The sequence below is a fragment of the Ictidomys tridecemlineatus genome, chromosome 2 (assembly GCF_052094955.1).
Source record: "Ictidomys tridecemlineatus isolate mIctTri1 chromosome 2, mIctTri1.hap1, whole genome shotgun sequence".
NCBI lineage: Eukaryota > Metazoa > Chordata > Mammalia > Rodentia > Sciuridae > Ictidomys > Ictidomys tridecemlineatus.
The window spans coordinates 27,954,011-27,968,372 of NC_135478.1; the positions used below are offsets into that span (position 1 = coordinate 27,954,011).

Sequence of the window (14,362 nt, forward strand, 5' to 3'; positions counted from 1 at the left end):
TGAAATAGCAATGGCGGTCAACCTTTGCCTGCACCTCTGTGATCTGTAACAACAGTGATGAGAACATAAAGCCTCACTGTTTGGAAGACAAGATCCTTTTTGCCTACCCTTGCTTCACAATCTGTGCACAGAATGCTCTACAACTGCTTGCTCGGAAGCTAGGAGTGGAGGATGGGTAGTTGCTACTGTGTGAAGAGTTGGAATTAATCAAACTTTACCATCCAAACCATTACTCGCAAGTTGAAAGCCTTCATTGGTCTCCAAAGTAGTTAAATCAGATAGACTGCCATTGCAATTGTTCTCTAGATGAGAAGACAGATTCTGGATGCTTCCTGCTCCATTATCTTTCCAGAATCCCCCAATAATATCTTATAGCTCAAAGATCTCATTCAGAATCACACATTGCTTTCAGCCATCATGTTTCTGTTCTTCAGTGTTCAATCTTTCCTTGGCTTTCATGACCAAGGCACCTCTGGAGGTCAGAAACCAGTTATTTTGTAGTATTTCATTGAAGTATTTCATTCAATTTACATATATCTAATGTTTTATTTTTGGTAGTGGTGGTTTTGGGGGGTTTTGGGTTTCTTACTTTTTGTTGTTGTTTTTCTAGTATTGAGGATTGAACCCAGAGATGCTTGACCACTGAACCATATCCCCCAATCCTTTTTATTTTGAGATAGCGTCTTGCTAAGTTGCTAAGGCTGGCCTTGAACTTGTGATCCTCCTGCCTCAGCCTCCTGATTGGCTGGGATTATAGGCATGTGGGACCGCACCCACCTGTTTTCTATTGTTTAGAATCAGGTTATGCATTCTTGCATCAGTGTCATAGAAGCAATTGTGTATTCTTTTCATTGCACCCTACCAAATAACATAATTTCACAACTGGTGATATTAACTTTGGTCACTTGGTTACAGCGGTGTTTAACAGGCTTCTTCACTGTGAAGTTACTTTTTCTCTTTTAATCAAGAGGTATTTTATCAGAAAATACTCAATGTAAATATCCCTGCACTTCATTAAATTAAAATTTTATTTATTTAAGAACTTTTACCTGAACTGGGTGCAGTGGCTCATGCCTGTAATCCCAACAGCAGGGGAGGCTAATGCAAGAGGATCACAAGTTTAAAGCCAACCTCAGCAGAAGCGAGGCACTAAGCAACTCAATGAGACCCTATCTGTAAATAAAATACAAAATAGGACTGGGGATGTGGCACAGTGTTTGAGTTCCCCTGAATTCAATCCCCAATAGCAAGAAAAGAAAGAAAGAAAAAAAAGGAATTTTTTCTTTGCATGCATGAGGCCCTGGGTTCAATCCCCATCCCCACCAAAAATAAATAAATAAATAAAAGAATTTTGGGTGTACTTATTGATTACTATATGTACTTATAGTTTCCTGTTATATTTGGTAGGGGTTTTTTAACAATTATTTTTTAGTTATAGGTGGACATAATTTCTTTATTTTTATGTGGTGCTGAGGATCAAACCCAGTGAGTCGCACATTCGAGGCAAGTGCTCTTCCTCTGAGCCACAATCCCAGCCCCTCAGTAGGTTTTAATTTGTAACTGTTGTTATTTATTTTGATGTTCAATTGGCCCTTGATATGAGCAGCAAGACCCCATTTAAGCTGGCTTTTGGTGTTCTTTGTTCACATGTCCCCATCCTTGCATTCTGTCATAACAAATGTTGTATTGCTACAGCTTTAATCTGGAATCAGTCATTTCTCAGAAGATACATTGTTGCTTTTAATGAAAAGCAATGTTTAAAGTCTAGGGTCTGAATACTAGTATACTCTCTGCTAATGGGACATCACTATTCTCCAAACCTCTCAGTGGCCATACCTAGGGAATATATATATACATTAACTTAACTTCTCTGTTTCTTGGAATACCTATCAACAGCCATATGTTTACGCCAAGAGCTTCAGTTCCATTGTAGCATTATGCTATTAATTCTAATTTCTTTCTTTTCCATCATGATAGCCCCTTTTCTGACAGGAAGAAACCTAGCTTCCATTATCTTTAAGTAAATATTGTTTGGTCAGTCCTCCTGTATGTACCCAATCTTCATCTCCACTACACCTCCTCACTTATACAGATGAACTCCTCATCCTTCTGGCCTCTGCCATTCTACCCTCACCCAAAGCCGTGGATGCCAGTGTCATTACACTTGGGCTCCAACAACTCACACCAAATTGCCACTCCATATGCACAACGAGCTTCTTAACTACTTGGGCTCTGCAAACCTGTACTTTATCCTTACTCTGCTCAGGAATCTATGACTTCATGCCTGATGGTTTATAATTTTGATTAATTAAAAAATCTTTATTTGTTTTTTCTTCATTTGTATTTCCTTGATCACTAATGAAGTTGGGGAATCATGTCCAACTTCTCATGTCAAGTCACTATATCACAAACATCACAAAGCCAAATTTATGATACCTCAGTAAGATTACCCTCTTATTGTCTAATTCTCATGTCTGTTTCTAAAGATCATATTTTCCATTTGTCAGAAGACTTCTTTAGAAACTATATAACTGAAACATTAGGTAGATATTTTTTTATCTCAAGAACATTACTACTCACAGTATAATGCTTGACTAACTTCTGAAACATAGGCCACCATTTTAAGTTCTGTAATTACCTTCCGAAGATGCATAAGCCCTCAGTTAAACCACAGAAGTGGTTGTTCCAAGCTTCATATAGCACTTGTCTTCATTTATTGTATATTTTCATTTTATTCACAAAAATACTACCAGCATTGTAGATGTGCCAATATCTGTCAGAAGAATACATGGAAAATTAATATTAGTATGTTTACTATATTCCAGGCCCAACTCCTAACCCTAACCCCAGGAGGTGGATGCTATTTTCCCATTTTACTAATGAGAAATCATCCTCAACATAAATAACTACGTGTCCCACCCATACTGGAGGGTAAGAGGCAGAGGTTTGGTGAACCACAAAACCTGTGTTCTTTGCACTTGACCCCAGTGCCCTACTGTGTCAGAAAAGGAAAAATTTAGTATCTTTTTTATATACCTTTATTTTATTTTTTTATGTGGTGCTGAGGATCAAACCCAGTGCCTCACATGTGCTAGGTAAGTACTCTACCATTGAGCTACAACCCCAGCCAAAAAATTTATTATCTTAAGATTATGGCATTTGGTGTGATATAAATAGTTCAGTTTGGTAACAAATAACTTATGTGGATTCTCTGGTGGAAACTATTTTCCTTTCAATAGTCTGTCCAGGCTTCTACATGTCAAGTAATTTCTAGCAGTCTGCTTTGAGCAATTATAAACATCCTTTCATGGAAAAGTCTTCCTTTCAAAAGCATTTTCTTGTGAATTGCATTGATAATCCTCTGACACTTGTTAGAGTTTGATAACTTAAACTTACTTTTTTTTTTTTTTTTTTGGTGGTGGTGCTGGGATTGAACCTAGGGCCTTGTGCATGCAAGGCAGGCACTCTACAAACTGAGCTATATCCCCAGCCCTGATAACTTAAAGTTTCTAGGGTGATTTTTATGGGATTTATGAATGTGTTTATTTATCCTAATGCCGTAGTTCTTCTTAAGTCAGCAGTATTGTAATATCGGTGTGTAGCATGCTCTGTGGTGATTTTATTCCAGAGAAGTTAGGAAACAAGTGAGTCTGTGGCGTAAGCTCAAGCCACTGCCTGGGTCCTGCAGTTAAAAGAATTAAGGAGGAACTCTGGTACTTTCCAGTGTTCTAGTGCAGTCTTTAGATTTTCGTAAAAAATGGGGCTGGGGTTGTGGCTCAGTGGCCTAGCATGTGTGAGGCACTGGGTTCAATCCTTTGCACCATATACAATTAAATAAACAAAATAAAGGTATTGTGTCCCCATCTACAACTAAAAAAATAAAATAAAAATTTTTTAAAATGATTCAAAGCACTATTCTGATTACTTTAACACTCATGAAATCCATGAGTTCATACTTAAGCAAAAGCAAATCAAAACTCCTAGGAAATCATTGAGTTCACCTCTTTACTTTGAAACTTGAAGAAAAATATATTAAGCATTTATTCTTTTTTCTATCAAATTGTATTTCACTGTAATCGAAATAGCTCTAGTTAATAAAGTTGCTCTCTGTGGAGAAATTCTAGTCTATAGAAGGAATATTACAATTAGATAATTACCATTTTTAACTCTCAATAAAGTCATTAATTGAGCAACAGTCACTGTGCAGACCATTAATTAAAAGGTTGATATTGATTGGGGGGGGGGGACTTTAAAATGATTAGATCAAGTTGTCACCATTTAAATCCAGTGATCATTATTAGAATCACTAAAAATAAAATACCCAACATAGAAAAACCTCTTGGCATGACAATGTAGACTTGCGTACTGAAGTAAAAGGAAGAGATGTTTGGATTTACTTCAGGAGAAAGGAAGGGAGAAAGAAATAAGAATAGTAAGATCATGGTAATTATTAAATCTGGATAATGAGTATATGGGAGTTTATTACACTGTTCTTTCAAGTGTTTTTATTATAAAAAGTGTTTTAATAACATTGCTGTTTGGGGTTAGGGTTAGGGTTAGAAAATTACTTAATGTTTTTTTTTTTTTTTTTTACAACCAACATTGATTATATCTGGGTTTCATATTATAAAATTGTCACCCCCATTCTTGTGAAAGTGAGCTATTAAAAAAAATTAATATTATATTCTTTTGACAGATCTTTCCCTAGACCATTCTGACCTAGTTGCAGAGTTGTTGAAGGAACTCTCCAACCACAATGAACGTGTAGAAGAAAGAAAAATTGCCCTCTATGAACTCATGAAACTGACACAGGAAGAATCTTTCAGTGTTTGGGATGAACACTTCAAAACAATATTGCTTTTATTGCTTGAAACCCTTGGTGATAAAGAGGTAAGTGACAGAATATATAAACCTGTCTGTCTATCCTACCTGTCTCTTTTTAGATTGCCTATTAATCAGATACTACACATGTTCAGAAATTGGGAGGATGAGTCTATTTTGCTGCCATCCTCTGTGTGAAACTTTTAGCATAAATTACTTTTTATTTTAAACCAAGGAGCTCAACAGTTTTGAACAGTTGACAACAGTAAAAAAGAAAGATTACAGACTGAATTCTTGTAAGAAAGTACAGATTTATTTTACAAATATGAATTACTTGTTCAGAAGTAAAATTTCCTATATTAGAATGATATTTTTTTACAAATATAAAAAGCATGATGTGAATTTTCCATTAGATATTCTAAAATTATGTAAAATGCTACATACTTCATGCAGATATCTACAGATTTTGTTTCCCCAAAATTAAGTGCGGAAGTTGTAGAAATTGAAAATGTTTCCAGATATGGTGGCATATGCCTGTAATGCCAGAAACTCAGGAGGCTGAGATAGGAAAATCATAAGTTTGAGGCCATTCTCAGCAATTTAGCAAGGCCCTGAGCAACTTAGCAACAACCTGAATAAAAAATATAAAAAGGGTTGGGGATGTGGGTCAGTGGTAAAGTGCCCTTGTGTTCAATTCCCAGTACAAAAAAAAAAAAAAGTTAAAGATTGTCTATCACTATCATATAAAATATTAAAAACATTAAATGTTTCTTCTTAGCCTACAATCAGGGCTTTGGCATTAAAGGTTTTAAGAGAAATATTAAGGCATCAACCAGCAAGATTTAAAAACTATGCAGAACTGACTGTCATGAAAACGCTGGAAGCACACAAAGATCCTCATAAAGAAGTAAGTTATGGGGGCTGGGGATGAGCGGTAGCGCACTCGCCTGGCATGCGTGCGGCCCGGGTTCGATCCTCAGCACCACATACCAACAAAGATGTTGTGTCCGCCGAGAACTAAACATTAAAAATTCTCTCTCTCTCTCTCTCTCTCCTCTCCTCTCTCACTCTCTCTTTAAAAAAAAAAAAAAAAGTAAGTTATGGACTGGGATAATGGCTCAGTGGTAGAGCACTTGCCAAGCATGTATGAAGCACTGGGTTCAATCCTCAGCACCACATAAAAATAAATAAAATAAAGGTATCATGTCCATCTATAACTAAAATATACATATATCTAAAAGAAGTAAGTTATCTGACAGTTAAATTATGATTTTATTCAAAGTTTATTTCATGAACCATGTAAACTTTGCATTAAAAGTACCCTTATTAATTGTTTCCTTTTTATATTCAAAGTAATACATGATTAAGATATAGGCCTACGGGGGATAGTAGGGGAAAGGAATGGTAGCAGAATACAACAGTCACTAATATGCCATTATGTAAAAATGTGAGTAACAGATGTGATTCTGCAATCTGTATTTGGGGTAAAAATGGGAGTTCAAAACCCAATTGAGTCAAATGTATGAAAGATGATATATCATGAGCTCTGTAATGTTTTGAACAATCAATTAAAAAAAAAAAAAAAGATATAGGCCTATGGGCTAGGCTTATAACTCAATGGTTGAATGTTTGCCCATCATGTGCAAGAGCTTAGGTTCAGTCCCCAGCCCTGGGGGGAGATGCAAGCATATATTTTTTTCTATTATATGAATTATGATAATATTATGGCCTTTTCACCTAAAATTGGACAGTTCTGAGAAATACTTTATCTGATTTTGTTTTCAAAGCTAATGAATCAAAGATAAATGCAAGAGTTAAAACTATAAAATTCTCAAGAGAAAGTGGAGGTCTGAATTTTTGTTATATTGGATTAGGCAGTAGTTTCTAGATATAATGCCAAATGCAGAAGAAACCAATGGAAAAAAAAACAGTTAAATTGGATTTTATCAAAATTTAAACTTTTTAGTGCTTCAAAAAACACTATCAGGCCAGGTTTGGTGGTGCATGCCTGTAATCCCATTGGTTCTGGAGGCTGAGGCAGGAGGATCAGAGTTCAAAGCTACTCAGCATTTTAGCAAAGCACTTAGCAACTCAGCAAGACCCCATCTCTAAATAAAATATAAAAAGGAGGCTGGGGATGTGACTCAGTGATCAAGCACCGTTGAGTTTAATTAATCCTTGGTACCAAAAAGAATTTTTGCAGACTATGTATCTAATAAGGGACTAAGAGTTGTAATGTGTAAAGTACTTCTAGAACTCAGCAGTTGAGGTTATTAAATAATGAGTAGGACCTCACTGTGTCCAACACAGGGAACTTCATTCACATTGCAGTCTAAGTAAATAGAGCCTCCACACCCTAGCAAGACTAGTGCAGTTTAAAAACGACTCTAGTCAGGCATGGTGGTACACACCTGTAGTCCCAGCTGCTCAGGAGGCTGAAGTAGGAGGATGATTGGAGCCCTCAAGTTCCAGTCCAGCCTGGGCAATATAACATAGACTCTTTCTCAAAAAGTAGATAAAAAATAAGCACTGCTTTAGCCAAGAGTAAAAGGACACAGAGGGGGCGAGAATGGTGAAATAAAGCCCGGTGCATTTGTCATCCAGCTTCAACAGTTATTGCCATTTGCTACTCTGTTTATATTTACCCTCACTTATGTTTGTTTACTACAGTATTTTTACAGTGAACCTCAAATATCATGATTCCTAAAGTTTATACTTCTGGGGCATATTACAAGATTTTAAAAATTACTTCCCGGTTTAATTTCCTCTTTGTTTTAGGTGGTGAGATCTGCTGAGGAAGCTGCATCAGTATTGGCTACTTCCATTAGTCCAGAGCAGTGCATCAAAGTGCTTTGTCCTATCATCCAAACTGCAGATTACCCAATTAATCTGGCTGCAATCAAAATGCAAACAAAAGTGATAGAGAGAGTATCCAAGGAAACTCTTAACATACTTTTGCCAGAGATTATGCCAGGCTTAATACAGGTAAGCAGCAAAGCTTGAAAGAACAAGGTATGGTACATTTGTGAGCTATTTGAGGCACTTTCCAAGCAGCACTAGTGGCATGACCAAGCCTTCCTGCTGCCTGTGATGTTCAGGACAGTCTTTCCATAACTAGGGTTGTCTCAGTAAGTGGGTGGTATGGATGTGGTAACATATACATAACATGAAATTCACTGCCCAACCATTTTTAAATATATGATTTAATGGCATTAAATACATTCTCACATTTGTATAACCACCAGTACTGTCCATATTCAGAACTACTACTTCGTCCCAAACCAAAACACCATATCCATGAAGTAATAACATCCCATTCCTCCCTCCCTCCAAGCCCACAGTAATCTCTCTTCTACTTTCTGTCTCTAAAATTTACCTATTCTAGATTTCTTTATATGTGAAATTAAATGTTTGTTGTTTTTTTTTACTCTCTGGCTTCTTTCATTTAACATGTTTTCAGGGTTCATCTATGTTATAACATGTATCAGAATTTCCTGTCTTTTTATGGCTGAATAACATACTACATTTATTTATCTGTCCATCTGTTGATGACTGTTTAGATTGTTTCCTTTTTTTTTATTAGCATCAATATACAGTGAAATTCCTCATAATATCTTCTTCTACTTACATGTGTATATCTAAAAACAGAATTTCTAGTTGTTGCCCGATTTCTCTCCAAAGTAGTTATACTAATTTACAGTCATAGATATAATATCTTTTTGTCTGTATGTACACATCCCCATGTATATAAGCAATTTAGCAAAAGTAGGATAATATTTTATAATCTGCTTTAACTTAGCTATATATTGTGAACTTTTTCTACCCAAAGAATAATATTTTACAATGTAATTTTAATTGCTGGCTAGTATTACATAAAGTATATTAAAAACCGTCCTAAGCCAGGTGCGGTGGCTCAGCCTATAATCCCAGTGACTCAGGAGGCTGAGGAAGAAGGAGTCCAAGTTCAAACCCAGCCTCACCAATTTAGCGAGGTCCTAAGCAACTTAGCAAGACCCTGTTTCTAATAAAATATTTTAAAGGGCTGGAGACGTGGCTCTGTGGTTAACACCCCTGGGTTCAATCCCTGGTAACAAAAAAAAAAAAAGAATCCTAAAGAAAATTAATCATTCATTTCTTTGTACATCTATAATATTATATTTGTGGCCTTGTCCTGAACTTATTACTTAATAAAATAAAATTCAGATCTCGTTATTTTTATCTATGTTTTGGTACTAAGCACAGAGTTTATATAGTATATATATTTCATAAATATTATGACTACTGAATAAATATTTATAAGATGAATAACTGAGAATACTAGCAAAAGGTTCTTGTAACTGTAAGAGATTGTAAATATCTTATTTTCGCCGATCAGCTTGGTGCAAAAATCTTATAGTATACATGATTATTGGGAACCTATCTGAAAAAGCAGAAGAACTCAAATAAATTTAAATTTTAGCTTTTTTTCCTATAAACCATTAATATTGAGCTTTCTGGGTATTAGGGCAAGAACAAAGAGAGGCAAGAGACAATAATAATATAGTTTCTGAAGGTCTCTAAATTTTTTGACCAAAAAAATCATCTCACTAAGACCTAGGATTGTATATAAAAAAAACATGAAAACATCTTTGACACAATTAGGAAAAGATATCTTAGTGAACCCCCAAATATAAGCAAGCAGGGAGAGCCAAAACATCAGCACCGGTGGGTTCCTCTGGATCCTAGTAGTTTAGAAGAGTATGAAGAAAATCCAAAAGTTAACTTTTATGACCCTGGAGCCAGAGAATCACATAAATTCTTGCCTCTAAAATAGAGGTTCCCCATTCTCAGAGTGCTATCTGAGTAAAAGTTATGGTGGAAGCATAAATGCAGACAGGGAAGATTATGCTGGGATGTTCTGAATCCTCAGGACTCTTTGAAATACTTTGCAAAGTAGCTGGGTATGGTGGTGCACACCTATAATCCCAGGTACTCACAGGCTGAGGCAGGAAAGTTGCAAGTTCAAGGTCAGCATGAACAATTTAGCAAGACCCTGTCTAAAAATAAAAGGACTAGGAATGTAGCTCAGTGATAGAGAGCCCTGGGTTCATTCCCCCAGTATCACCAAAAGAAAAAAAAGGGAGAAAGAGAGGAGAGAGAAGGGGTGGAAGAGAAAGACAAGGGAAGGAGAGAGAGAGAACAAGAACTAAATGAATTTATTTTTTTTCTTTTTAAGAACTAAATGAATTTAAATGAAAAGAAATAAATTATCTTCCAGAAAGAGCTCCTCACCAACAAAAAAAATCTCCTTGAAGTAGAAGCTAAACTGAGTATCATACCAATACTATGGCTGATATAGCTTCATAGAAAGGCCATATTTTTAATACCTTTAGGAAATAAGAAGAGGCAGTTCTACAGTAGTAATGAACAAAAAGATTTTATAACAGCACTCCAACCCCTACATAGAAGACTTCTTCTCTTAAAATATAGAATATACATAATCCCATTCCACTTACATGTAAATAACAAGGGTTGTGGAGTCAGGCCCCACAAAATGGTACTTAGCCTCCCTTTCAAAAAAGGAAGGAAGTAGTAGCCTGTAGGGTATCTAAAATATAGGTACACTAGAAAAATGTAGACACAAGGCAAATTAAAACCTAAACCTAAATTTAAGAAAACAAAGGGGTAAATGTAGGAAACAATAAAAGCTAGTAAAAAGCATGAATAAGTCCAGGCATGGTAGCACATGCCTATAGTTTCAACAACTTGGGAAGCAGAAGCAGGATCACAAGTTCAAAGCCAACCTCAGCAACTTACTAAGTCCCTAAGCAACTTAGAAATACCTTTTATCAAAATAAAAAATAAAAATATCTGGAGATATGGTTCAGTAGCATCATATTTCAACATAATAAAGGCTATATGTGACAGACCCATAGCCAACATCATACTGATTGGGGAAAGACTAACTGAAAGTATTTTCTCTGTAATCAGGAGCAAGACAAGGGTTTCCACTCTCATCATTTAGATTCAATATAGACCTTGAAATTTTAGCCAGAACTTTTGGGTAAGAAAAAGAGGGGGCAGGGTACAAATAACATAGATAAAGAAGAAGTCAAATTATCCCTATTTACAAATATATGACTCTGTTCTTAGAAAAATACTACAGATTCTTCCCAAAGACTTAGAACTAATAAATCCATCAAAGTATCAGGAAACAAAGTCAACATTGAATAATTAGAAAAGCAATACCATTCAAAAAATTAAAACACTTAGGGATAAGAGATAACCAAGGAGGAAAATGACCTCTGCAGTGAAAATTAGAAACCAGTGAAGAAAGAAATTGAAGAAAACACTAGACAAAAGGACCTCCCACATCATGGATCAGCAGAATTAATGATTGTTAAAATGGCCATGTGAATAAAAGTAATCTATAGGTTTAATAAATTCATATTTAAATACCAATGACGTTCTCCTCAGAACTAGAAAAAAACAATCTTTTTTTTTTTTTTTTTTAGAGAGAGAGAGAGAATTTCAATATTTATTTTTCAGTTTTTGGCAGACACAACATCTTTGTATGTGGTGCTGAGGATTGAACCCGGGCCGCACGCATGCCAGGCGAGCGTGCTACCGCCTAAGCCACATCCCCAGCCCTAGAAAAAAGCAATCTTAAAATTCATATGGAAGCAAGAAAGACCCCAAATAACCAAAACAATCCTGAGCAAAAAGTAATACGAGACCAGGAATGATGGTGCATGCCTCTAGTACCTGCAACTTGGGAAGCTGAGGTAGGAATTTAGTGAGACCCTATCTCAAACTTTAAAATATAAGAAAGGCTGGGGGTAAAGGCTCAGTGGCAAAGAACCCCTGGGTTCAATCCCTATTTCAAAAAACAAAAATAATAATAATAATAATAATGCTGGAGGTATCACAATACCCAATTTCAAAATATGTAAGAGTTTAGGGCTGGGGTTGAAGCTCAGTGGTAGAGTGCTTGCCTCAATGTAAAAGCACTGGGTTTGATCCTCAGTACCACATTAAAACAAAACAAAATAAAATAAAGATATTGTGTCCATCTACAACTAAAAAAATATTTTTAAAAATATGCAAGAGAGGGGCTGGGGATGTGGCTCAAGCGGTAGCGCGCTCGCCTGGCATGCGTGCGGCCCGGGTTCCATCCTCAGCACCACATACCAACAAAGATGTTGTGTCCGCCGAGAACTAAAAAATAAACATTAAAAATTCTCTCTCTCTTTCTCTCTCTCTCTCTCTCTCTCTCTCTCTCTCTCTCACTCTCTCTCTCTCTCTCTCCTCTCTCACTCTCTCTTTAAAAAAAAAATATGCAAGAGAGCCATATCAACAAATGAACACCGGTTTTCTTGGTGTTAGGTACTTTAACACTGAGCTATATTACATTGTCCTTTGTTTGTTTATTTGTTTTGGGGACAGAGTTCTGCTAAGTTTCTAAGGCTGGCCTTGAACTTGGGATCCTCCTGCCTCAGCCTCCCAAGTTGCTGGGATTACAGACATACATCCTCTTTCCCTGGAGCCATCCAGTTCTTGACAGAAGTGCCAAAAACATACATTACAGATAAGACTACCTCTTAACAAATGATGCTGTACCAAAAATCAACTAAAAATGGATCAAAGATCTAAATGTAAGATCCAAAACTTTGAAACTGCTTGAAGAAAGTTTAGGGGAAACACTTCAAGACATAGGCACAGGCAGTGACTTCCTGAATAGGTATCCAATAGCTCAGGATATAATAGCAATAATCAACAAATGGGATGGCATCAGAAGGCCTCTCTACAGCAAAGGAATCATAATCAGAGTGATGAAACAGCCTACAGAATGAGAGAAATTCTTTGCCAGCTATTCTTCTGAAAAAGGATTAATATCCAAAATATATCAAGAACTCAAAATCTTAACACTAAAAAAACAACCCAATCAGTAAATGTGCACATGAAGTGCACAGACACTTCTCAAAAGAAGTAAGAATGCTCCACACTAGCCAAGCATATGACCTCAACCTGAGGAGGTGGCAGGAAGGCCATGGCAGTTTGCTATGCCACCATGGAAGGCAATAGGAGAAGTAGTGACAAAGGTTACTTGTATGCAGATTGGCTAGCATTCTGCTAACTGGTATGAACTCTCTGTCTCCTTTTTTAAATATGGACCCATGATATCTTATTCACAGTATAGATGAGTTTTACCAACTGGAGCTAATAAGACCTGGGACAGAATTGAGCTAGCCTTTCTTACCATTGAAGGATATTGCATGACAGGAATTATATTTGGAGTAGTGAATGGTCTTCAACTAGGACTGAAAGAAACCCAGAACATGGCCCGATCCAAACCAAGATATGTACAGGTTTTTTGGTTTTTTTAATTTTTTGTAGTTGTAGATGAACAGAATGCCTTTATTTTATTTGTTTATTTTTATGTGGTGCTGAGGATCGAACCCAGTGCCTTACACATGCTAGGCAAGTGCTCTGCCACTGAGCCAGAGCCCCAGCCCATGTACAGATTTTATGTATGATGACTAACTAAGCAATGTGTATGTTAGGCTAATACTCTAGGTTCTCTGGCTCTGCTTTCTAGTGCATTTAATGTTGTTATTGAGAAAACATGAGGTGCAAAATATGACCTTGACACTGTACCAGCCAGGACCATGACGGACATGTTGTATAAGTGTACCAGTGGTCTTCAAGGGGTGGCACAAGGTAGTCTGGCAAGACTAACACTTACCAGACTATAACAACTGAAAATACATGAAAGTCTCCCTTCTCCAACAGTCACTCCAATGATTTTTACCAACTCATGAATATAGGACACTTCATTAGTCATCCAGACCAGTCAGTCAGTCAGTTTGGAGTTATTTTCTCTCTTTTGTCTGTAATTAGTTTGAAAAATTGGAGTTCCTGATTTGCTGTGGTGAAGATCAGGACTGACATTCCTTCTTGCCCTTAGTGAGTTAAAGCCAAACCCTTTGTTGGCTCACTGAGTAACATGGTTCCCTTCTCCATTTCACCCCAGTCCAAATGACTATCATCAAGAATACAAAAAAGTAATAAATGCTGGTGAGAATGCAGGGACAAAGGAACCCTTACATACTGTTGGTGGGAATATTAATTGGTTTAGCCACTATGGAAATTCCTCAAAAAACTAAAAATAGGCATGGTGGGACATGTCTGTAATCCCAGCAACTTGTGATACTGAGGCAGGAGGATTGCAAGTTCAAGGCCAGCCTCAGCAGTTTAGCAAGGCCCTAAACCACTTAGTGAGACCCTATCTCAAAATAAAAAATTAAAAGGGCTGGAGATGTAGCTTGCTAGCAAAGTGCCCCTGGGTTTGATCCCCAGTATGAGGGGGCAGAGGACAGGGGAATACTAAAACTAGAACTACCATATGATCCAACTATACCACTCCTCAGTATTTAGCCAAAAGAGTTAAAATCAGCATACTTCAGAGATATGTGCACGCCCATGTTTATGGTGGCACAATTCACAATAGCCAAGTTATGGAATCAACCAGGTATCTGGCAACAGATGAATGGATTAAAAA

At 36.7% G+C, this 14,362-nt stretch overlaps 1 protein-coding gene across 50 annotated transcripts in view; it reads left to right on the top strand.

Moving 5' to 3' along the window:
* Clasp2 (cytoplasmic linker associated protein 2) overlaps window positions 1-14,362 on the top strand; it is a 202,697-nt gene that overhangs the window by 178,944 nt on the left and 9,391 nt on the right. For all 50 annotated transcript variants that reach the window (XM_078038189.1, XM_078038168.1, XM_078038181.1 and 47 more), the window contains 3 exons: window positions 4,697-4,890; window positions 5,600-5,728; window positions 7,600-7,806. In XM_078038189.1, coding sequence (XP_077894315.1) covers window positions 4,697-4,890; window positions 5,600-5,728; window positions 7,600-7,806 — 530 coding nt within the window. The remainder of the gene's footprint in view (window positions 1-4,696; window positions 4,891-5,599; window positions 5,729-7,599; window positions 7,807-14,362) is intronic.